Below are 26,485 nucleotides of genomic sequence, written 5' to 3'. Positions count from 1 at the left end.
CGGGAGATTATACGAAACAGGGCCTCCGCCACACTTTTCGCGGAAATGCTGCGGAGCGCCACTGCCTCAGGGTATCGCGTTGCATAATCCACGAGGACTAATGCAAAGCGATGGCCCCGTGCCGACTGTTCTAATGGCCCGATGAGGTCCATACCAATTCTCTCGAAGGGGACCTGCATAAGCGGAAGAGGGCGCAACGGCGCTTTTGGGGAGGCCGGGGGATTCACTAACTGACATTCACGACAAGCCGCGCACCACCTGCGCACATTCTCGTGAATGCCCGGCCAAAAGAATCGGGCCATTAACCGGTTCAAAGTTGCTGCCTGTCCCAAATGTCCTGCCATAGGATTACAATGAGCCGCCTGGAAAAGCATTTCCCGACGGCTTTTAGGAACTAACAACTGAGTTGTATCTTGTTTTGTCTGAGCGTCTTGGGTCACTCGATACAACCTATCTTTTAAAATAGCAAAATAGGGATAAGAAGGGGGCCGTGCCGGCTGGAGAGGCTGCCCGTCGATGGAGCAGACTTGTTCAAACGCATTTTTCAGCGTCTCATCGCGAGACTGCTCCAGGGGAAAATCATCACGCTCCGGCCTCTCGGGCCTCTCGGTAGCGCTCGGTTCCTCTGGTGCAGAATCAGTCAGTCACGGTTCCGCCTCTCCGGCCGCCTCGGCCGCCTCCCCTCCCCGCTTCTCTTTTCCCCAAGAGACATCCGCACACAAATACCCCAATAAATGACTAAAAGCTGGCCAATTGGTCCCCAAAATTAGCGGATGCCTGAGGTTCGGGTTAACTGCAACCTCCACTTTATGCTTCTGACCCCGAAATTGGATAGCTAGGAGCATTAAAGGATACCTCACCACGTCCCCGTGGACGCACCGCACCCGAACCACGCAGCTCTTATCCAATGCCTCCGGCTGAATTAGGCTTTGATGGATCGAGGTCTGGTTACATCCTGAATCCACCAGAGCCCAATAAGTACCCCCCTTAATACTCACAGGTATTTGGTACAGGCCAGCTTGATCGGGGGCAGCCTGTGGGTCGTCCGGGACCCGGATCAGTGCCCCGACCTCCATCACCGGGCACCGGTCAATGAAATGTCCGGGGTCCCCGCAACGCCAACAGGCTGGCCCAGACTTCCCCGCCGCCCTAGTGGCAGGAAGCGGATCAAGCAATTGGCCTGGAGAGAGCGGAGAAACGTGACCATACGAGGCGCTCGAGCTGGCCGGCCTCGCCCCCCTGGAGAGGTTCCTCAGTCCGGCGGACTCCGGCGCCGGACCACCCCGCCATCTGGGCTGCGCTTGAGCTGAGAGATTCACTCGGGACCTAGGGAGAGGGACAGGCTTAGAGGTAGAGGGGGGAGAGAGAGAGACAGAAGGCAGGGTTTCGCCAACCCCATGGCACGCCACCATCTGGTCCTCCGCCAGTTGAATGGCCAGGTCTAGCGACGCCGGCCGGTGGCACTAGACCCACTGCGGGGTGTTCTTCGGTAGCCGCGTGATGAACAGTTCCAGCACCACACGATCGATGATCTGGTCGACGTCGCTTCCCCCAGCCAACAGCCATTTGCGGCACGCGTCCTGGAGCTGCTGAGCCATCACGAAGGACCGGCCTTTTTCCCCCAGCTCCACTGACCGGAAACGCTGACGGTGTTGTTCGGGATTCAGGCCAACCTGCTGGAGGATGGCTCGTTTGAGGTCGTCGTAGACCAGGAGGTTCTGAACTGGCAACTGTTGTGCAGCCATTTGTGCCTCCCCCGAAAGCAGCGGAATGAGGCACACTGGCCAGTTCATCCGGGGCCACCCACATGCCTCCGCGGTCCTCTCGAAGAGGTCGACAAAGGCCCCTGGATCATCCTGCGGGCCCAACTTGTTCAACGGCATGTGGGCTGGCAGGGCCGGGGCAGATGGGCTTCCTCCAGCCCGAACCTCCCGGTCCATCCAGCTCCGGAACAGCTCGCGGTCCTCTTGCTGCGTCTGGATGAGGACCCGGAACCGCCGTTCCTGATCCTCCCTCATGTCCAACAGCGCTTGATGGTGCTCTTGATGGAGTCCCGCGAGCGAGTGGATGACCTCCGCAAACGGCGAACTTGACGGAGATGACATGATGGCGGCGGCGTTATCACTTCCTTCCCGGGTTTCGGCACCAGTGTAACAAAGTAACAAACCCCGTAGTGGGAAGAAGGAAGTGACTCAGGTAGGCGGTTTGGAGACTCGTGGCTCTTTTATTTCTTTACTTAAAGTTCAACAAAACACAAACGGGGCGCTTCCAGCGCATTCTCAATCTGCCCAGGGCATAAACTCAGTTCAGTCGGTTCTCCTCCTCCGGCTAAGGGATGGCCACGAGTCCCAGTCTCTCTCTCCCCACCACGTTCTCCAGTCTGCCTTTTATCCGGTCTCTCCAGGCTAATTACTGCAATGAGACACAGGTGTTCATCATTTTGCACTTGACCTACTTACTCACCGCTCCTCTCCTGCCCCTCTCTCCCGCTGCAGACTTCGCTGAACCACGCCCCCCTCGCCACAACCGTATACTACCATAGTCATATTTCAAGAATAAATATCTACGAGTTCAGAAATAGTTTAACTGAAGAAATGTCTTGCACAAAGGGTCCCACCTTGATATATAATATCTATATGAACATGGTAAGTGATCAAATCCAATCTGATCCTTCAATAATCGTGGTACCATCCAAACTGTCATCAAGTGTGGGCAAATTTATATATCACTAACAAAAATGCTTTGAACTTAATTCCCATAATGTTTTATGTCTGTACGCCTGGATTATTTCCACATGTTGTTTTCTAATATCAGGTGTCAGTCACAGAGTTACATAACTGTTCAAATGCATTGCATACATGTACATGTCCTATAGGGTCCATATCCGTTAGAGGTCAATAAAATCTGTATCTTTGTTTGCAAAGCTGTGCGTCTATCACAAAATAAGCCTATTTTAATAGATATATAAAACTTATATAACTGACCCATTTCTGAATAGCGTTTTTATGGGTCAATATGTGTGTCTCATAAGTCTCACATTTGATTTCTGATTTTATTTTACAACACACTTGCAGGTCATTAAACCAGCGTTCATAATAGAGGGCAACAGATGTGAAATTCCCCTTTGTTTTCACCATTCTAAATTAATTATGCCATGATTCATGGAAATGCTTAAGTAGTTAATTTCCTCATTTATAAAAAAGTTTAAACCCTAAGAAATCTTATACCATCCAGATGGGAATGTGTGTGATTTGCGAATATTTATTTATTTATTGCATTTTTCTTACATAGAAATCTGCATTCAGATAAGAATGTCTGTGATTGTGATATTTTATTTATTTATTTATTTTGTTTTGTTTTTAGCGCCTCTCCTTATTTATGGTAATAATTGTAACTCTGATGTTTCTTAAAAAATGAATCCCATATGAAACATACTTTGTATGAAAAGCACGTTGTTAATTCTCACATAACATTTCAGAATTTATATTTAGTATTCGTAGTATTCTTCTACCTTCATTTCTAATTCACTTATGCCATTTGCAGTGATTAATGGAAGTACTTTATTTCCTCATTAATAAAAAAGTTTGAACTTGGATGTACTCTAAGACTGTAACAAAGTTCGTAGTGGGAAGAAGGAAGTGACTCAGGTAGGCGGTTTGGAGACTCGTGGCTCTTTTATTTCTTTACTTAAAGTTCAACAAAACACAAACGGGGCGCTTCCAGCGCGTTCTCAATCTGCCCAGGGCATAAACTCAGTTCAGTCGGTTCTCCTCCTCCGGCTAAGGGATGGCCACGAGTCCCAGTCTCTCTCTCCCCACCACGTTCTCCAGTCTGCCTTTTATCCGGTCTCTCCAGGCCAATTACTGCAATCAGACACAGGTGTTCATCATTTTGCACTTGACCTACTTACTCACCGCTCGTCTCCCGCCCCTCTCTTCCGCTGCAGACTTCGCTGAAGCACGCCCCCCTCACCACAGTGTCTTTTACTTTTTGTCACTTACATTCTGAAAAGTACATTTTCTTAGTTAATGTAGTTGTTGCCCTTTTTTTCTTCCAGTGTCTGGTGTATTCAAAATAATAGAAATGGCCTTCACTGAATGTAACTGTAGACCATAATGTTTTATTTTAATACTTTATTTTAATTGAAAGAAAATCGTTGCTGGGACCTTAATGACTTGAGCATAACAGAGAAAGTAGCCAAATATAATTTGGAGTACTTTATGGCTAATATATTAAATAGGGTCTATTGTGTGAGAACTATAGAAAAAAGTTTGATTACTAACACACAGCGTATATTTGCAAAACTTAAAGGGTTAGTTCACCCAAAAATGAAAATTCTGTCATTAATTATTCATCCTCATGTCGTTCCAAACCCGTAAGACCTTCGTTCATCGGCCCGGGCGAGCGACGCCGGCCGGTGGCACTGGACCCACTGCGCGGTGTTCTCTGGTAGCTGCTCGATGAACTGTTCCAGCAGCACGCGATCGATGATCTGGTCGACGTCGCTTCCCCCAGCCAACAGCCATTTGCGGCACGCGTCCTGGAGCTGCTGAGCCATCACGAAGGACCGGCCTTTTTCCCCCAGCTCCACTGACCGGAAACGCTGACGGTGTTGTTCGGGATTCAGGCCAACCTGCTGGAGGATGGCTCGTTTGAGGTCGTCGTAGACCAGGAGGTTCTGAAAATAGGGTCTATTGTGTGAGAACTATAGAAAAAAGTTTGATTACTAACACACAGCGTATATTTGCAAAACTTAAAGGGTTAGTTCACCCAAAAATGAAAATTCTGTCATTAATTATTCATCCTCATGTCGTTCCAAACCCGTAAGACCTTCGTTCATCTTTGGAAGACAAATAAAGATATTTTTTATGAAATCCTGGAGCTTTCTGACCCTGCATAGACAGCAACACAACTACCACCTTCAAGGCCCAGAAAGGCAGTAAGGACATCGTCAAAATAGTCCATGTGACATCAGTGGTTCAATCGTAATATTATAAAGCTACGAGAATACTTTTTGTGTGCAAATAAAAAAAAAAAAGACTTTATTCAACAATATTTTCTCTTCCGTGTCAGTCTTCGATGTGCGTTCACAAGAGTACCACGACGCATGCGTGTGGTGCTGCTGATGCAGGAGCCGGCATTCTGACGTAATTTGATAATTAAATAATTTGTGTTCCAAAGATGAAAGAAGGTCTTACGGGTTTGGAACGACATGAGGGTGAGTAATTCATGACAGAATTTTCATTTTTGGTTGAACTATCCCTTTAAGAAAATGATCTCAGCTACTAAGTTGTTGCATCTCTATTTATTCACATTTCTCATTTCCATTTTGTTACAGAATCTCTAATCTGAGTGAAAGTGTTCCAAACAGATTTCTCCTGAAACTCTTCATTAAAGCAGCAGAGATTGAGAAACAGACAAGAGAGCAGATGCTGAAACTGTTAACATCACTCTGCATCTACAGCTTTTTTAATCATGAAAGAATAAGTGATTTTCTGCTGGATCTTTGCTCACATGTGAAGGACTATGAGACTTAAACAGGCAGGAGTTTCCTTCCAGCATTACAGTCAGTTTTCCAGTCACCTGATGTCTGGATCATAGATCTCTCACAGAGAAAGAGCTCCGTCCTCCTGGAAGTGCTGAAACTCCAAACAGAGAAGAAACCAGTAGATCTGAGAGGATGTTCAGAGGAAGATAGTGAAATAAAGAGTTTTCTTCAGTGTCTGCCCTACATCTCACAGCTGAGGTAAGAGAATCTCTGGCAACTTACAGTTATTGTGAAATATGATTTCTGTAAAAGTTGAAGCATGTTTTAGGTCTTAATGAGTGTATTTAGATTAGTGGGTTTATTTTGTATCAGTGTTATAGGGTGATGCATTCTGACCATACACTGAGGGGTTGCCTTCAGTGTGACAACATAAGGGACAAAAAAATGAGAAAAAAAATCCAAAAAATACTGATTTGAAGGACGAAAAAAGAATAAGACATTAACTGATTATTTCAACACATGAGAACTTGACAGCTCACCAATAAAACATGAAAAAAGACACAAAGGCTATGTGAACTTTCAACAGAACACATTTTTTATTAAAGATTCATTTTTGTTGTTGTATTGAAGTTTATTTTGTCATTATTTACAATTCTTTTAGTTTACTTTCCTTATACACCACAACTTCACTTGCTTAGTCCTGGTTTCTCCCCAATTAGCTGCTCAATGAAATGTATATGCCCTCTGTTATTTAGCCAATCACTGCAGCCATAGACTAATGAGCCCTGATTTATAAATGCCTGCATTGATGCGCAATAGACAAGGAGACTTTGGAGCTGCCGGATGTTTGTAATGTGTGTGCATATTCATGAGCAATGTAAGTTTGTTTTCTTGTTTTATATAGTGTATCTTTGACTATGTAATCTTAGAATGGTTTATTTTGATTCAGGTGTTTGTATTTCTGTTATTGTTTAGAAACCACACACAACCATATTCACATGTTGTACTCCCTGCTTATCTTTGCTCTACCTGCTTCAATGGATGAATAAAGTGATTGTATGGAATTTAGTGTTCACACTTGTATTACTGGACTCTGTGTTCTTATAGACACACCTGCTGTACTCAAGCCAGACATTTCCTGAACCCTATCCTTTACATGGTCCTTTCGAGCCAGAGCTTTTTTGATTATCAGCAGGATATGTCCAGTCAGTCTTTGCCATTTCTTTCTCATGTTGTCTGATCATGTTGCCAGATTTAACTTCCTGCTCGATGTGATGACTTTGTGATGCATCTTCCTGCCTCATCACATTCACCATTGACTGGTGAAGAGTTTTCTCCTGAGGATTGTGGTGCACAGTACCATCCACAGAAAGAGGAATCCAAGAATGAGGAACCATTTCTTGAAGTAATTACTCATCCTCCTTCTTTATCCCCTCCAATAGTCACAGAACCTGACTGTCAAACTTAACTCCTTCAGCAGTTGATCACAGAAGTCAAGATGCAAAGTAGATTAATCCCACAGTGTATGAAGGCTGGTGGCCCTCTACATGCTTCAAGGTCTTCCCCCTATGAACATTCAACTACTAGACCTTCACAGCTTGCTTTTAATCCACCCCCTAGTGGTGTTGCTCAGAGTTCACATCAGGTTCTAGCTCCTTTCTGGCTTAAGTCTCCACCTCCTGTACATCATCACTTCTCTGATCAGATCCTACCTTCAACTTAATCTCCTGGTCTTAATTTGCCACAAGCCCAATTAAAGCCTCTCATGTTCCTGCATTTTCAGCTCCTGTGCTTTAATCAATTTTGCCTCAACCTTTGAGTTTATCAGTTGCAGTCCCTTACCAACCTGCTTCGTCAGCATATTTGCGCAGCAGTATTCAACCTGCTAACCTGCACCCCCACCGGTCACCCATGCACCTGCATCAAATATTCCTCAATATCCAAGCCTGCAATCTTTAACAGTGCCCTCTCAGATCTCTTATGCATCTGCTTCTCAGTTTAATCAAAATCAAGTGTTTCCTGCTGCATCCCCTCTGTTCACACTTCATTTTATAGACATCATGAGAGTTTCAGAGAAGGTCCATCTTTTCCTTATCTTACAAGAGAGGATAAAACCTGGTATATGATGCTGAAAATGGCCTTGTCTAGTCTGCTGGATCCACATGAGACTGAACAATATAAGTATCATATTTTGCTGGACCATTTGAAAGTGGATCAAGCTAAGAGACTTGCGTTGGCTTATCTCCACACCCCACAACTTCACACTCAAGCAATCAGAGCTCTCGATGAACATTATGAACAGCCAAGACAGCTTGCGCTGAAAGAGCTTCATGCTATTCTTGATATGCCAGTTCTTCGTCCTGGAGATGGTCAAGCATTGGATCGGTTTTCCCTGCATGTCCAAGCACTTGTAGGACTACTTCAATGCATGGGCCATGATGGTCTTTCTGAGCTCACCTGTGGCTCTCGTGTAAAGAGACTTTTAGAAAAACTACCCAGTGTGCAGTTCTGTGAATTTAATAGGTCCATGAAAAGAGCCAATCAAGGTCCATTGTCTTACAATCTTCTAGACTTTTCCAGTTGGCTTCAGTCTCACTGCCAGCCAAAGGGAATTCAGCTGCTTCCAGCTGATCAACAAAAGCAGGTATTTCATTCAGTTAAAGCTACAATAGTTCTTCATGGTGTTAAAAATTCTCACAAAGGAGACCTTCCTAAAGCTGGAGTCAAGTTTTCTACAGGTGGTAGAATGGTCCCTCAGTTAACTTCAGAATGCCTTCCTGTTTGCGCTTACTGCAGTACCACTGAGCATCATATCAGTAAATGTGATGACTTTCTAAAGCTCACTAAAGATAAACAGATCAACTGGATTCAGCAGAAAAAGCAATGTTGGTGGTGTGCCCGTAATCATTTGGCAGCAGATTGCAACCTGAGAAACCCTAGCAATCTCTGCAGTGGGAAACACTTACAGATTTTTTGCCATGTTAATCAACTGTACACTCAAAATTTGTATCTTGATCACTCCAGTGACTGTATCAGAGTTCTGTTAAAGGTAGTAGCAGTGACACTGACAAATGGGGACAGAACTTTAGACACTTATGCCATATTAGATGATGGATCTGAATAGACAATCATCTAACAACCAGCAGTTCAATAGTTGTGCTTGGAGGATAAACAAGAGTTTTTAACATTGAGAACTGTATGCCAAGATGTTAAAACTCTTGAGGGTGCAGCAGTAAGTTTCACCATAACTCCTGTATGCAATCCAGAGAAATCCTTCCTCATACATCATGCTTTCACTGCTGAACATCTTGCTTTGTCTGTTCTCATCCAGTGACATTTCTTCAGCATTTGGTTCTAATTGGTGCAGATTACACTCGTCTGGTAACCCCCATACAATCTGTGAAGTCTGGCCCTCCTGGGGCCTCCACTTCAGGGAGCATAAAATTGCCATCATTAGGGACATTTTTCGTATGTTCCATCAGATGATAAGCCTCTTCTCCACTTAGTGTGGCATGACTTGAATCGGGATACCGTGTACGAATGACAAGTTTTACCTTTTGGCACAACTTGCCATCTAGGCTCTGCAAAGACTGGTCAAGGATGAACAAACTGGAGTGGCTCATTCAGTGAATAACTGTTTCTATGTGGACAATTGCTTGCAAAGCCTTCCAATAGCTGAATCAGCTCAGTGATAGATTCAATTTCAGATAATGCCATTAATATTGAAGGGTATATTGTTTTTAGAATCGATTGGCCAAAAAGAGGGGACGGGTTAGTGATTTTTATAAAAAATAAGTATGCAGCAACTTTGTTGCTAACTAAATCAACATCTAAAAATTTGAATTTCTGGTTGTCAATGTAGTATTTTCAATGACCTTAGCTCTTACTGTTGTGGGTTGCTATAGACCTTCGTCAGCAACAAATGAATCTTTTTTATTCTTTATCCAAGTTGAATTTTAAGGAAATAGTACTAACTGGAGATTTTAATTGGAACTGGCTACAGCCTTTATCTGCTGAAGTTACCAGCCTTCCTGTATGTGGATTTACTTATATGTATATATGTATTATTAAAGACTGTTTAACGCCATCTTTGTCTCCGTGCCTGTTCTCTCCGACACAGTACCGTGACAGAAGACCTGACCATCTGAAAGTTTAGCGGCGTGTGTCCCCGCATTTTGTTTTCCTGTTTTTGAAAGTTTTGAAAGCCACAGAGGATGTCACAGTGGAGTGCGAGGGCGTGTAGGAAAGCCCAGCCCACTGCACCACCGCTGGGGGTGAGCTACTGCTGGACTATGCCTCTCCTTCTCCCGTCTTCTTCTGAACTCTCTGCCTGTCTAGTTATGGCCAATGAGGCCGTTTATGAACTGTCTGTCTCTCCCGTCACGACCATGGACGTCTGTAATGAACTGTTTATCTGCCCAAAACTATCAGTATACTCTATTACAACCATGGAGGTCGTTCCCCTGTCCCTAGCGCTCCCTGTGCTGGAAGTCGCGCTTTGGTGTGTGTGGGCGCCTGGGCGGCATACGCCTTTCCAAAAAGCTCTCTCCGTTCCGAATTCCCACCCAGCCTCCCTCTCCCACCTCCTCTCATGAGTCTGCCATCTTCTGCCCCTTTGCCGCTATATCCTGCCAGTTCCTCAGCTCACCCTCAGCCCACCATCTGTGATGTGGGTTCGCCATGGGTCTGCCAGTCTCCATCAGCGACGTGGCTGAAGGATCCCTTGTCTCCACCTCCAGCCTCTGAGTCCCGGACTCCACCTCGGCCCGTTGACCCAGCGGATCCACCATGGCTCCTAGCTCCCTCATCTCCACCATTGCCCGTCAGTCCACCAGCTCCGCTGGGCTCCCCCATCTGTTCCACCTTGGCCCTCCGGATCTTCTGCGTCTCCCTGGCTCTGAGGCTCTCCGTCTCCGCCCTGGGCTCCTCTCCCACCTGCTCCGCTGCTGTCTGTCGGCCCCATGGAGTCGTCAACACTTTCTCCACCATGGCTCCTCCCTCCATCGGCTCCACCGTGGGCTGCATTCCTGGCTGCGGTCTGGGTCCCGCCTGGCTCCTCCTGCTCCTGCTCCCTCCTGTCTTCTCCCTGGCTCCTCCCTCCTTTGTCGCCTCCCTGGTCGTCTGCCGGCCTTTTGAGGCCCTCTGTTACCATCCCAACTCCTCATCTTTGTCCACCTCCTAAGTCCCTCTCCGTCCCACCCTTTGTTGTCCCGTTATGGCGTGAGGTCGCGCCTGGCCTGAGTGGGTAGTACTGTCACAGTTATGGACTTTTGTGTTTCCTTCTGTTTCTGTTTCCCCTGTCTAACTTCTGTTGACCTAGTTTCCCCTTGATTACTTGAGTTAGTTCACCTGTGTCTTGTCATTAGTCCCTCATTTGCCTGTGTATTTAAGTTCCTGTCTGTTCAGTTTCAGTTTGTTGGGTCTCGTTAACATATACGTGTGTCACCAGCTTTCCTGTATGTGGATTTACTTATTTGTGGAATTATTAAAGACTGTTTAATGTCATCTTCGTCTCCGTGCCTGTTCTCTCCAACACAGTACCGTGACAGAGATAACCCTTGGTTCTCTCCTACATTATCAAATTTGATTAATGAGCGTGATGTCGCATGGGCTAGAGCAAGGCATTCCGATCTTCAATCTGATTGTTTTAGACAATTACGTAATAGATGTGCAGTGATGATAAGGAAAGCTAAAGCTGATTACTTTTTAAAGGGGTAATGAACTGAGAAACCAAAATTCCCTTGATCTTTTGACATATAAGAGGTCATTCCTACTATTAAAAACATCCTGTAAGTTTCAGAACTCAAAACTTTCTCGTTAGTCTAAAAACAGCTTATATTGAAGCCAATGTTCCAAAATGACAGGTTGTGGAATTTGCCAATCTATGATGTTATAGTGTAGCTAAACAACGCCTCCACAGAAGATGATCAACGTCTGCATTTACATCTCTGTCTGTTTAGCTCCGCCCACCGATGTAGTGTAAATAGCAAGAGAGGCAAACACATCTCTGCGCAGAAACCAAATGATAAAGATGGTTGCCGAAGACAACAAGACGCTGTGCAGTGCCAAGTTGTGGAAAAACAGTCTTTGCATTGCCATCCTTCTAATCCCAACGTTAGGAATGAGTGGATAAACTTCATTTTTAATGAAGTTCCAGACCGCGTGATGAAACAACTCGTAATCTAAATAAACCTATGAAATTTTGGAAAAATATTGACTCCATTTCAGTTGTTAAAATGCTGCAGGACTTCCTTTATACAGTGTGTGCATAATTATTATGCAAGTTGATATTCTGGTCATATTTTTTTTCCAAGCACATTTTACCAATTCCAAACCACATCAATCTTAATAACTACTATTAATTTAGTATTTAATCATTTATAAGTGATATATAATTGTTAATAAGGGTCTATAAACCCTATAAAAATCAGTCTTTGCTTAAGGTACCTAAAATTATAGATATGAATATTGATATGGAAAATAGAGGAAAGCATTTAATGGATCATAATTTTAGTTTTAAACCGTTTTCTCCTTGTCAGATAAAAAAGCTCTTAAACTATTGGATGTAAATAAGTCAGCTGACCCTGACCAATTAGAACCACTTTTTTTTTAATTAGCTGCAGATTATATTGCTGCACCTTTGACATATATTTTTAATCTTTTCACTGAGTTTAAATTAATTTCCAAAGATACAGAAGTCTGCCTTTGTTTTCCCTTTTTTTTTTTAAAAGGATGAGATCCTACTGATATGAATAACTATAGGCCAATTTCTAAACTTTGTATTTTGTCTAAGGTTTTTGAATCTCTCATTAGTGAGCAGTTGACTTCATATCTAATGAAACATGATATATTATTACACAATCAGTCAGGTTTTAGGAAACAGCACAGCACAACCACAGCTGCAACTAGAGTTTTAAATGATATCGAGGCGCTTGATAAAGGTCATTACTGTGTATCACTTTTTATTGACCTTTCCAATGCTTTTGACACTGTTGACTTCAGTATACTAAAAACTAAACTGAAAATAATTGGATTGTCAAATGACACAATCTCTTGGTTTGAAAGCTACTTAGTGGACAGGACGCAATGTGTGCAAATGGAAGGCCATTCATCTGCACTATTACAGATTACGAGGGGTGTTCCTCACTGGTCTGTTTTGGGGCCTCTACTTTTTATCATTTACAGTTAAAAAAAAAACAAAAAAAAAACTTTCGTTCTATATTAATATTAACATATATATATATATATATATATATATATACACAATTTAAAAATATGCATTTTACGGTGAACGCAGTAGGCTAAGCACACGTGACGCACAATTCCCGCATCCGCACCTGCCCTCACCTCATGTTTGCAGCTGACTGCAAATGATCATAATTGATGGACAACTATGCCCGGAAAAAAAGACAACAGCAGTCCGGCGTCGAGAAAAGAAAAAGTTAAAAAGCCCAAGATGAAGCCCGTGTATCATTTTCCCTAACAAAAATTAATCGTGGTTTTACTACGAATAAAAAAAAACGAAACAAAACATGGTTCTTGTAGCCATGGTAACCACACATGGTTTTGTTACTTCAAATAATAATTAACAAAGAAGTATTCAGCATAATATTTTTTGTGGTAATAAAAACGGACCTAAGCGAACAACAGCCTTTAAAATGACTTAAAATGCATTATATAAAAACAATGAGGCAATAATGATTGGTTAATTCATAATAATAATGTGGTTTCATTGAATAACACTGTTACATAATGTAATACAAAATAAATAAACAATTTATAAATGCCTGCAAAGGGTGCCAAAGGCCTGGTAATTGCTGTTGTTACACTTACAGGACGATCAAATCTTTGTTTAATATTGACCAAACATTTAATTCAAATATCCACTTAATCTTACATTTTGGCCACTTTATTTATTTGTAAGGCCACAACCCTTACAAAAATTAACATGGTTTTATCGTAGTGAAACTGCTTAATTTTCTTTTATGTGATTTCTGAATGCTTGAGACTATAAAATCAATCAGATAACTGTATTAATAAAATCATAGCCATGGAGGTAACTTTTTTTTTGTTTTGTTAAAAATGTTTTATTACACTGACTGCTCTTAATTTGCTTATGTTTTTTTTTTTTTTTTTACTAATAAATGTTTATTTAAAAGTGCACTCAGTAATTCTTCAGTGACTTATATTGTCACAATCTCCAGCTGGAGTGCCCATGAACGCCAGAGGGCACTCCACCCCTGACTCTTGCCACTCTCACTAACTACATTCCCCATATTCCTTTGCCAGACTCATTATCACTGATTGCATTCACTTGTGTCTTGTTACCTCAGCAGTCTCACCCTATTTAAAGCTTGGTTTTTCATTCATTCAGGGCTCAGTATTAGCCTGTAATGTTCCCGTGTTTCCCAGTTCTTTCTTGCCTTGCCTTGCCTTTGTGTTTTTGACCCTGGACTGATTCCTTGTATCTGATTGTTTGCTGCCTGCCCTGACCCTTGCCTGTTTTATTGGATTACTCTTTTGTTTCGCCCTGGATTGTACCTGTATGCTGTTGTTTGACCCGGCCTGTTTTGACCACTCTTTTCTGCATTTGGATCCTCAACTCTGTTGTCACGCCTCCTACATTACAAATATCTTCTGCTTCATTTAATTCAGGGTCAATACTGAAATTTGTTACAAAAGAGGATGAAGCGGTATTTGATTTTTAATTTAATTTATTCTTGTTTATTTTGATCATATTTAATCTTTTTAAATGTTTTATTTAATATGTGTAATTTGTGTTTTTTTGCTATATATCTACAATTGTACTTTGTAAATAATACTCTATTTTTTTTGTTTTTTATTTTATTTCTTTGTATATAATTCTGTAAAAAAATTTCAAGATCAAAGAAGCAAGTGGCAAATCAACTATCACTCAAAACTTTACAGGGTACTATAATAGTGAGTGAGTGAAGTGAGGCCAAGTATGGTGACCCATACTCATTTGTGCTCTGCATTTAACCCATCCAAGTAGTGAACACACACCCGGTGCAGTGGGCAGCCATATTGCTGCGGTGCCCGGGGAGCAGTTGGGGGTTCGGTGCCTTACTCAAGGGTCTCACCTCAGTCGTGGTATTGAGGGTGGAAGAGAGCGCTGGTTATTCACTCCCTCCACCGACAATTCCTGCCGAATCTGCAACCTTTGGATTACAAGTCAGACTCTCTAACCATTAGGCCACGACTGCCCCTAATAGAGATAGTGACAGAATATAAATATCTTGGTTTTATGCTTGATGAGTCCTTATCTTTTAAATCTCATGTTAATCAATTAAGGACTAAATTAAAGTTAAAGATGTGGTTCTATTACAGAAATAAACCTTGCTTTTCATTGGAGGCAAAAAGATTACTTTTGCCACATTTATGCCAGTCCTTGATTATGAAGACATTCTGTATAAATCGTCTATCAAATTTTTATGTTCCTTGGACACTTTGAATCATGGTGCGCTTAGGTTTATATTACATTGTAATTTTAGTACTCATCATTGTAATTTATTTAATAGAGTTGGTTGGTCGTCATTATCAACAGTCAGACGTAAGCATTGGTATATTTTTATCTACAAATCAATTTTGGGTCTACTGCCTTCATATCGCTGTTCTCTCACCCAACTCTAAGCTCCTGGAGCTTATTCTCATGCTCTCACAGGACTTGTATACCATTTCGGTTCCATCTGTATGAACTGAATTTGGAAAACAAGCTTTTCGGTATGGGGCACCCAGTGATATGACTTGAAGATGCAGACATTGGTGTCAATGAACACTTTTAGATTTTTTATTAGTGAGCTATTAAAGGAAAAATCAATTTGTAAATATTTTTTAAATGTGTTTTGATACTGTGTTTTTAAGTTTTTCTTCTGATAATGTAGTGCTGCATCTTGGCCAGGGGCCCGTTCTTCGTTCGTCGCTAACTCAGTTAGCTGGATTTGATTGTTGATGATTTGGCATGATCTTGGATTATTTGATTCTTCAAAGCTCATCCTGGACTAGCTGTCATAGCAACAGGTCCGTAAGCTTAAACCTGCTCGGGAGCAGGCTTGTTTCATGTAAACAGGATTAGATTGCATCTTTTTAAGTGGAATTAATATTTAAAATCTGTCCCAGCCACTGCTACTTTATTACAAGAGTACCCTACTAATCTGGGGACAATAATTTAAAATAATAATAATTTAAAAATTAATTTGAAATAATATTATGATGTTGTGTAATCTGTAATACTATAGACAGTCAGTTTTACTAATTGAAAGATTTATTCATGATAAAATAATTACATATAATTGTATTAGAGTCTTACACACATGCTATACAGTTAATCTGAGTCTTGCATTAATTTGAGTGGTGACAGCTATTATGGGAGTGGCTTGATGGAGCGCAGGAGATGCAGATAACTTGATCTTGACCCTTAAAAAAACTTTAATTAATGCTGTCACATAACAAATCTGTTTCGAAGATAAAATTACATGAATTGCTAATTACAACATTGAAATAAAAATGTAGTGCCTGTACAAATACTAGAAATCGTGAATATAAATAATTGGGAATCATGTAAAATAAAATAAAATAAAAACAGTGCACATTTAATTTATCTATTATAACATTTAAGTATTTTTGTTCACTTGGCTGTTTCCTTATAAAGGTCCAGAAATGTGTCAAGTTTCGTCAGGTGTCTTTTTTAATTATATGATGTCATTACATTGCTGTCTTGCCCCCAGCCAAACGCTGCATTGCTGATCGTGGTTTCGAGTATCGATACACCTGCCCTTTACGGGGAACACGAGAACTCGCAGTAATCTTAACTTAATCCAGATATTTGAATCAGATTCGCAAATTCGTTTGAAGAACCAAATTAGCCAGAGATCAGTTATCACGATTAGAAGATCTGGCATCTTTCAAGTCATCTCAGATGTATTAAGCGAGGTACGAAGAATGGGGCCCAGGTCACTTCTGTAAAAGAGATTTTTAATCTCAGAAAGTTTTTTACCTGGTTAAATAAAGGACAATAATAATTGAGCTCAGATCAGAGTCTCAGTGATAATCTCCGCACAGTACTGGCTTCGAGAGGTTTTGAAATTCATCAGTGGGCCCGTAATGATCTTGATGTTATCCAACACTTGCCCTCAGAAGCCATTAGAACAAATAGAACTCTGAGGGATCAACAGAAAGGTTATGAGCAAACCAGAGTCCACCTTGAATCTTCAATGGAACTGCCTTTCAGATGTTTTGGGCTACAAACACAGAGCCATTGAGTCAATCTTGCCATGAAGATAGCCTTAGATGCTGACATGGCAATAAAAATAAACAACTAACTAACGAACCAGCTTACCTCATGAGCTCTTGAAGGCCTGGCGATCATGGGAAGCAGACCTCCAGATGTTGCCCAATGTCATGCTTCCTTGGTGCTATACCCCTCACACTAGTGAGACTTTTGCTGTTAGAGAGATCCACATATTCTGTGACTCATCAGAACAGTCTTATGGTGTGGTGCCTATACGTACAGGATCTAGTACTGACCAATCGTATGTTTCCTTTCTTCTGGCTAGATCTTGTGTTGCCCCGAAGAAGCAATTGTCGATCCCGTGACTCGAACTATGTGCAGCACAAAAGTTCCTAAATGCAGCACAACAGCCCTACCTGTGTGAACGAGCTCAGAACAAATGCGTTTACTTGCTGACTGGTCTCGATCATGTGACCACTAAACAGCACTGTGAGAAGCATTCGAGTTTTGGAGCAGAGGTCTCTGATACAAACCACAGATGTTGCGGTGATGTAAACTAATTTAAAGCCAGATGAAACAGCGTTGAGATTCTCAACAGCACTGACACGGAAAATAAGAGAAACATTGTGCGACAACAATCCAGTTACAATAATTTTCCATACACAAATCACCAACATTTACAATGGATTTACTGCAGTAACAATAACTGTAACATGGTAAATGTAGGATATTCATATCGAATCGAATGAATCAGTTCAAGAAATCTTGCTGTCAAGTGCACAGTAGAAGTTATGTTGTGAGTTCAAGAAAAGAAATAACGAACTATAAAAAAGAATCCGCAAAAAATGGTGCGTAACATTCAAGCTTGTGCCTGGGTATATTGTATCAAAAAGTATTGCGCTTGGTTTGGAACAATTTAACAATTGTTTTATTATGTAAAGAAGGAGGGCCACTGCCACAAGACCTATCCGAGACAGCGAAATTGTTCCAAGACACATTAGGGAAGGATTCTCCTACTGTAGTCAATATTGCAGGTGTTCCTCAAAGCAGTTTGGGAAGCAGGTAAAATAATGCAGATGAGTGCCAATGATTTTGGTTTGCAGTTTGTAAATTGTCTTTTGCTTTCAAAGATGGTCTCTTTTGTATTGTGATGTAAGATACAGAGATTGCATAAGGTGCTAATAATAATAATTCCGTAATAAAAATAATAATAGTAAACATAAAATCAGCCATCGCGTTTGAAATTTATGATAACTTAAGGCAGCTGTTTTGGTCCCTAAAATTTTTCAAGGTGAAATGGTTACTAAGGACTTTGTAGCAACACTTAAGGGAACACTTAGATAATTAAGGGGGAATACTTAATGACAGCCTTAAAGTTCCTTAAGTTGACCCTAAGGTATTTTCTTGAAAACCAAATTTTACTAATGGGTACCCTTTAGGGATTTCTTAGCCTAAGAGCTTTCATGCAACCAGGCCCTGGAACTTACAGGGGGCAAGAGTGGCATTATGTTTGGAAATAATCCAGCTGATTATATAACCAGGGGTAAAACTCTGTCAGAACTTATCAGGCCAAACCGATGGAGCCAAGGTCCCTCTTTCCGTATGGCCCACTAGGCCACCAACAGAACTTTCAGATGATCATGGAGAGTTATGTAAACCCCACTTCTGTGGTGTCACCTTTGTTAACCCATTACCTCTTCCTGATTCTAGTCAGTTCTCTACCTTCCAAGACCTACTGATGGCTACTGCAGCATCCATTCACGGGGCGGCTGAGAAAAACAGAACTCCCTCTGCTGAGGCCTACAATGAGGCTAAAATAAAAGGCTGAAATCTTGAGACAGGCACAGAGTGAGTCATTTAGGGATGATATTGCATGCCTAAAAAACGGAAGACTCCTCTTGTTATCGAGCCATTTTCTGTCTTTGTCCTCAGAGCTAGAACAAGTAACTAGGCTTATTTGTGTTGGTGGAAGGCTTCGGCAAAGTAATGATTGCAATATTGAAAAATGCAGAGAAGACTTCTTATGTTGGTGAATGACTGATGATCACGAACAAAACCAGTCTGATCTTCTTTAATTAGAGATGGCAAGAATATATCTAAGCATCGAGCTAAGACCTTAGAAAGAATCTTACTATCCGTGTTAATCAAGGAAATAGGGCGGTAAGCTGAGCACTCATCTGCAGGTTTTTTTTTTTAGGTTTTTTTTTGAGAATAAGCTGTATGTTGGCCTGGTAAAATGTTTGAGGTAGCGTTCCTTTTTCAAAAGCAGTCGAAAGACTTTAAGTAATATATCAGTAAATAGATGTCCACATTTTTTATAAAAATCTGAACTGAAACCATCTGGCCCAGGGGCTTTGCCATTTTTCAGTAATCCAATAGCCTCCAAGGTCTCGTCTTTAGAAATACTACTAGATAGTACAGTACTTCCCTATCATAGCTTAATCCATAGCTTAATTCATAGCTTAATCTAGGAAGATTTATACAGTCTAAAAAATGTTTCATTACATATTCGGATGCTGAGGTGTCTGAGGAATAAAGTTGAGAATAATATTCTGTCATAAGTTTATTTATTGTCTTAGTCAGATGGTGTGTCTTGCCATTACTGTCTTTTAATTAGGAAATTCCATTAACTGTTTGCCTGCTATTCACCTAGGGTGGCCATATGTGCCATTTATACGGAACACGTCCTGGCCAGGATTTTTATATTACCTAAAACATCCAAAGTAGTTCGATCAATAACATGCAGGTATTGTTCATAATCGACCAATCGTGGCGTGCCGAGCGTGAGAAGGTGAGAACGATCAAAGCAATGCAAATACGCGCACGTGTTTGTTCATTCATTCGACTTGAAGCTGCGCACCGATCGTCGTATGACACCAAAGTACCACAAGAGCGATTTGAAAGCATAAGGAGCCGTCTGCTCTGCTCTCTAGCTCTCGTGAAATAATGTCATACAACGATCGATCTGCACAGTGCTAACAGCCAAAACCTGGATATTTTAGGCAATATAGAAATCCTGGCAGGGGTGTGTCCCGTAAAAAGGCCCATATGTTCACCCTACTTTAACCAGTCTTGCCACAGTCTCCCCGGTTTGTAGATTGTAATCCTGCAATCTTGGATTCAAGTTCTGCCTGCTACTTTATAGTCTCCTTCTTTTATGACGAAGCATGTGAAATAATAGTGCCTCTTAAAAAAGCTTTGCCTGTTTCCCATAAAGTTAAGGGGCAGACATCAGGTAAATTGTTGTTTTTTTTAAAAAAGTTCCATTGCGCCTTCAAATAATCTAGGAATTTTGGATTATTAAGCAGAGAGCAATTAAGCCTCCAGATTTTACACGAGGGATCCCTAAAGAGGGATTCACATTTTAGTCAACGATGCAAGATCTGAGATGGAGTTTAGTCCAATATCACATTATATTGTTCTATCCAATGCCAATCTAGATGAAAAAAAATATCTATCCTTGAAAAAGACTTATGTGGAGCTGAATAGAAAGTGAAGTCTTTATCCTTGGGGTGTAAAAGTCTCCACATGTCAAGAAGATTAAGATCATTACATAAGTCTCTTAATCCCCTGGATTTTCTGTTGTCATTAGCTGGCAGAAGTGGTTTACGGTCCAAATCAGCATCCATGATGCAATCACCACCCAAAACAGTAAATGGGCTGGAGCAGGATGCCAGGTCCCTTAACAATGAAGCAAAAAATTTAATTTGGAATGAATTGGGGGCATACACAGAGCCTAATGTGACCATTTCTCCATAGAGGTAGCCCAAGACAAACACATATCTACCCTCTTTATCTTTAATATTTTTTTCTAACTTAAAGAGGAAGTGCTTGTGAAGTAATATAGCCACAACTCTGCTGTTTGATTTGAAAGAGGAGAAAAATACTTGGCCCACCCAATCTCGTTGTAATTTGGCATGTTCAATGTCATTTAAGTGGATTTCTTGTAAAAAGGCTACTTGTACCTTTTCTTTTTCAGCCAGGACTGCACCTTTTTGCGCTTGATCACATGGTTCATCCCCTTCGCATTTAGAGTCAGCATTTTAAGATCACTACTAAAATAATAATACAATAGTGAACATAAAGTTGCTGTTGTTAGAAAAACAGGCAGGAAACCCATCTGAAATTGATGGGCTGCACACTATCCTTCCCTCCCAACAGAACCCCAAGAGAAAGAGAAAAAAAATTCAGAACATATAACAAACATGTCTCGAAAATGCAATAGCAACTAAAAAAAAAAACTAAAGGAACAGAAACATGAACCACCTTTACCTCAGTAGACCAGGGAACGTGTTACTGGAGTAGTTTACCACTTAGAAAGAGTTAAACTTGAAAAATCCCACCCAAATCCAATCCTCCCTAAACCTCTTCACCCACAAACCCCTCAATAAAAATACTAAATTCCAACTTGCTGCAACAAAACATATTATCCACAGTATTCCACATCTCTATGTGCTATTGTGCAGAGCACACGTTAACATAAAATTATAAAACAAGTAGGTAAAGTCATATAAACCAGTTCTCAATAACGTGTTATAATCAGAACATATCCACCATGCATCATATCGTTTAAGCCGACAGACCTTAGATCGCTGCAGGGGAGTCCCCGAGTTTAGGGATGAAATCAACCGCTTTCCCTGGAGCGTCACAAACAATCGTGCAGCCGTTGTGAACAATTCTCAGTGTCGCGGGGAAAGACATTCCAAAACTTATATCACGTTTCTTGAGTTTTTCGCAAACCGCATTGAAGGTCCGCCTTCTTTGCCGCACCGACTGGGAAAAGTCCTGCACAAAAGAGATGTCGTTGCCCTGGAAACGCAGTGGGCCATTGGATTTCGCCGCATTCAAAATCTTGCCCTTATCCTGGAAATAATGTAGTTTCATTATCACCGGCCTCGGACAGCGCCCCAGGCGTTCGGGCAGCTGCGAACTGGGTCTCCCTAATCTGTGAGCACGATCCAGATGAACTATCTCCATCTCCTCTTCTAATCCGAGAAAGGTGGGTATCCAGGATTGGAAGTAATTGGTGGGATTAGCGCCTTCCACCCCCTCTGGAAAGTTCAGGATAATCAGGTTGTCTCGTCAGGTTGTGAAGCGGAAGAAGTGGGCCTGATCGCGCCTAACAGTTATGCGGCAGTGTGGCAAAACTGCGTTTGTTTTGTTTCGCGTCCAGTTTGTTTTTGTTCAAACAAACTTAAATCACGCTGGATACAGTTGCTTAGTGTACTAGAAGAATTCGCTGAAGTGTCGAGAGGTGCTGTGTATTGTTCGTCTTCGCAATCTGATCTCCGTCAGCTGGGGATTGTGCCCTCGTTGAATCGTGTTGAAGCTGTCAGGATCGCGGGGAGGGTAACGATCGCTGAGAGTCTCTCTCTTCTGTGAGTGTTAAGAACTGAACTGTGTACAAGTGAATTTTCCTGCAAGGGGAATTCATATATTTTCTTTTTCTTGCACTTGGAGGGACTTTTTGACTCATGAATTTTTGAATGGACTGGAAATAATCTCTTTCCATTTTTTTTGCCCTATTCATGGAAGAAAACTTTTGAATTCTTGAAGCTGTCATCCATTGGATTTCATTCAGCATCTCATCCTCAACCAAAGAGGGGTGATATACATTATTTTCTTCATTGGATTCTGAATGCTGGTAAGCAAGTCATTGTTTTCTCTTCTGTGAGTGTTAAGAACTGAACTGTGTACAAGTGAATTTTCCTGTGAGGGGAATTCATATATTTTCTTTTTCTTGCACTTGGAGGGACTTTTTGACTCGTGAATTTTTGAATGGACTGGAAATAATCTCTTTCCATCTTTTTCCATTTTGTCCTATTCATGGAAGAAAACTTTTGAATTCTTGAACTGAATCAAAAAGATTTTTTTTTGTTTTGTTTTTTAAAACAACAAACTGAATTGAACTCTGATGTGAATTTTTGTTGAAGAATCTGAGTGAACAGATTGTTCATGTGAAACTCTTTCCCCTGTGGGTAAAACAAAAAGGACACTGATTGTGATTGGGTGTACAAGACTCAACTGAGACGGTTACAGGGTTGTTAATTTACTGTCTTTATTGTTTTCTACATTTTTATTTCTTTCGCTGTTGATTGCATTCAAATTTGATTCACTCCTATAAAAAAAGCTAAGGAATCACAATTCCATTAGCTTAAATAAATGTCAATATATTTAAGTTGAACCTGTTTACACAACTTTTTGGGAGTGGGGGCGTCTTACCTGTTCTGTTAGATCTGGGGAGGGCGGGTTTTGCAGTCAGTTACATTTATTTCCTGAGTTTCCTGCACACACGCACTTCAGGTGGCTGCCATGTACTAAATAAATCCTGAAGTCCACCTCGCCACATCTTGAGCATTTCAACATTGCAACACGACAGGCACCACATACAAGAGACCCTTGTACAAAGACTAAAAGCATTGGGTGGGGGGACTAGGATCCTGTTTCTCACTCAGTCTTCCTTAGATTAAGTGCTATATCTCCCCCATAAGGCGTGGCATATTCCCCTCCGCCACACATTGGCGTAACGAACAGAATCAATTCCTGGTTCCTGATTCAGTGTAAGTTCCTGGTCCTAGCACAAGCCGACGTTGTCTTCAGAGCAGAGAAAACTCTAGTAGAGTGCAACCTCACACAGCAGAGATGGAAAAGACAGCTGACCGAGACACTTCAGTGCTAGAGTGCCCGGGTCCATCCGTTATTAGAAGTCATACTGCAGACTGTGATACAGAGAATGTTTCCAAGTCCCTTTGTGAAAGTGCTTTTGGAGATTGCATAACCATTGAAGTGAAAATTGCGGGTATCAGGACTATCTGCCTCTTGGACACAGGGTCAGAAGTGACTACTGTCACCGAGTCACATTTTAAGAATCACTTTGGAGAAGCTGTGCTGTCGTCCACCAACTGGGTCCGACTTACAGCAGCAACAACACTACAGGCACCACATACAAGAGACCCTTGTACAAAGACTAAAAGCATTGGGTGGGGGGACTAGGATCCTGTTTCTCACTCAGTCTTCCTTAGATTAAGTGCGATATCTCCCCCACAAGGCGGTGGCATATTCCCCTCCGCCACATATTGGCATCACAAACAGGATCAATTCCTGGTTCCTGATTCAGTGTAAGTTCCTGGTCCTAGAGCCGACGCTATGGCTAAACTGGAAGAATTAAAGAAACAGTTTGAAGAGATGCAAAGGTGGTTCGGTGAGCAGACAGGCATGTTAGAGCAAGCCAGAGCCGAACAGAGAGAGGCGCTTTCCCTTGCTAAAACTGTTATTGAACAGCAGGCTGCTGCTCAGAGAGCACCATCTACTGTTTACATCCCTAGGGATCAGCTAGAGTGCCCGGGTCCATCCGTTATTAGAAGTCATACTGCAGACTGTGATACAGAGAATGTTTCCAAGTCCCTTTGTGAAAGTGCTTTTGGAGATTGCATAACCATTGAAGTGAAAATTGCGGGTATCAGGACTATCTGCCTCTTGGACACAGGGTCAGAAGTGACTACTGTCACCGAGTCACATTTTAAGAATCACTTTGGAGAAGCTGTGCTGTCGTCCACCAACTGGGTCCGACTTACAGCAGCAAATGGCCTAGACATTCCCATCATTGGATGTCTGGAAGCAGACATCGAGTGTATGGGGAAGACGTTGCATGGAAAGTGTGTGTTTGTGATCAAAGAGAGCGATTCCAATGTGACAGAGTTGAAAGGATTGCCTGGCATTATTGGGGTGAATGTGTTGAGTGAAGTTAAGGATCTATTAATGACCACTGAAGACATGAAGATGGACAGGTATAGCCATGGTTTCAAGGAGGCAAAGGTCCAGCGAGTGTTGGCTAGCATTAAGATACAGACTGAGGCACTGAGTTGTGGTGACAAGATTGGCTTCGTGAAGTTTGCTGGGAAGCAAGCAATAACTATTCCTCCATTCAGTGAATGTGTTTTAGAAGGCCGCTGCAGAATACCACCAAAAGTGAGCTGCCAAATGTTGGTGGAGGCCTCGTCAAATGTCAGCTTGCCTAAGAGTGTTCTGATTGCTAATGTGCTCGCCAAGACAGCCGATGGTAAAGTCCCAGTCAGAGTGTTGAATTCTGGTGAAAAGCCCGTAAAGCTCCCACCACGATGTAGGATCGCTGCGCTGTCCAAGCCACAGGAAGTTGTGCCAAAAGTGCTTGTCGTGTTTGAGGAGAAAGAGGATGCTTTGCAGGTTAAGTCTGTGCAGCAACATCAGGTGAAAGTGGAGGTAAGCACCACAGAGCAGCTGTCAGTTCCAGTGCAAATTAATCCAGAGAACCTCACAGCAACACAACGTCACAAACTCCAGGACTTACTGGCTAAGCACAGTGATGTGTTTTCGAAGAACGATTGTGACCTCGGTTATACGACTGCTGTCACACATAGTGTCCCAACGTCTTACCTGTTCTGTTAGATCTGGGGAGGGCGGGTTTTGCAGTCAGTTACATTTATTTCCTGAGTTTCCTGCACACACGCACTTCAGGTGGCTGCCGTGTACTAAATAAATCCTGAAGCCCACCTCGCCACTTCTTGAGCATTTCCACATTGCAACACTACAGGCACCACATACAAGAGACCCTTGTACAAAGACTAAAAGCATTGGGTGGGGGGACTAGGATCCTGTTTCTCACTCAGTCTTCCTTAGATTAAGTGCTATATCTCCCCCACAAGGTGGTGGCATATTCGCCTCCGCCACATATTGGCGTCACGAACAGGATCAATTCCTGGTTCCTGATTCAGTGTAAGTTCCTGGTCCTAGAGCCGACGCTATGGCTAAACTGGAAGAATTAAAGAAACAGTTTGAAGAGATGCAAAGGTGGTTCGGTGAGCAGACAGGCATGTTAGAGCAAGCCAGAGCCGAACAGAGAGAGGTGCTTTCCCTTGCTAAAACTGTTATTGAACAGCAGGCTGCCGTTCAGAAAGCACCATCTACTGGTTACATCCCTAGGGATCTTAAGCTTCCAGAGTTTACCGGATGTTGTTCCAAGCCTGGTGAGTTGAGTATAGAAGAATGGATAAGTTCAATGAAGTCCGCCTTCAAGGTGATGAAAATTCCTGAAGAAGACAGAATTGAGTTTGTTAAGCAGTATTTAAAAGATGAGGCTAAGATGACCGTCAAGTTCATGCTCAACGGAAAGGAGAAGTCAGTGGATGAGATTTTTGATGCTTTGGATCAGACTTATGGGGACAAACTTCCCATTGGCAGCAGACTGAAAGAGTTTTATGACCGCAAACAAATGCCTGGAGAAACCATCCGTTCTTATGCTTATGACTTGCAAAAAAGTTGAGTATTATCCAGAGCCGAGAACCGTCTAGAGTTCTTGATGCTGATGGCGTATTGAAGGAACAGCTTGTGTTAGGCCTCAAAGATGATTCGCTACGGCGTGAAATGAAGAGGAGAGTTAAAGCTGAGAAGGACCTGACATTTATCCAGCTTATGCAGGAAGCTATTACTTGGTCTGAAGAAGAGGAGGTGCAAGTTCCAAGCAATCTGAGAACCAGTACTCGTTCACGTGGTGTCGTTCATGCTACCACTGCAACAGAGAGCTCTTCAGTCCCTCTCACCCTGGAGTCACTCCATGAAGCTATTCAACAGATAGCTGCCCGACAAGAAGAACTGTTTCAGATGGTAAACAGCAAAGAAAAAGTGAAACCTCTTGCGAAGGAAAGCAAGGCAAAAAGTGCACCTTTAAAAGATAGTGAAGGAAGATACATCTGCTATACGTGTGGTAAGCCAGG

At 42.1% G+C, this 26,485-nt stretch overlaps 1 protein-coding gene across 5 annotated transcripts in view; it reads left to right on the top strand.

Annotated features, from left to right (window-relative positions):
* LOC107661670 (protein NLRC5-like) overlaps nt 1-26,485 on the top strand; it is a 51,675-nt gene that overhangs the window by 13,194 nt on the left and 11,996 nt on the right. Inside the window, exons 4-5 of one of the 5 annotated variants that reach the window (XR_001631130.1) lie at nt 5,339-5,746; nt 5,861-5,926. The exons of 2 other annotated variants lie outside the window; for them this stretch is intronic. Coding sequence is in view for 2 of the 3 variants with exons in the window: in XM_016451379.1 (XP_016306865.1) it covers nt 5,339-5,537 (199 nt within the window). In the remaining variant the exon portion in view is untranslated. Of the gene's footprint in view, nt 1-5,338; nt 5,927-26,485 lie in introns of those variants that run through there. 2 more of the 5 variants (XM_016451379.1, XM_016451378.1) reach the window with 2 other exon arrangements.

Source organism: Sinocyclocheilus anshuiensis, unplaced genomic scaffold, assembly GCF_001515605.1.
Source record: "Sinocyclocheilus anshuiensis isolate Anshui unplaced genomic scaffold, SAMN03320099.WGS_v1.1 scaffold207, whole genome shotgun sequence".
NCBI lineage: Eukaryota > Metazoa > Chordata > Actinopteri > Cypriniformes > Cyprinidae > Sinocyclocheilus > Sinocyclocheilus anshuiensis.
The sequence above is the reverse complement of the archived record's forward strand: the minus strand, read 5'-3'. Positions and strand labels throughout refer to the sequence as shown.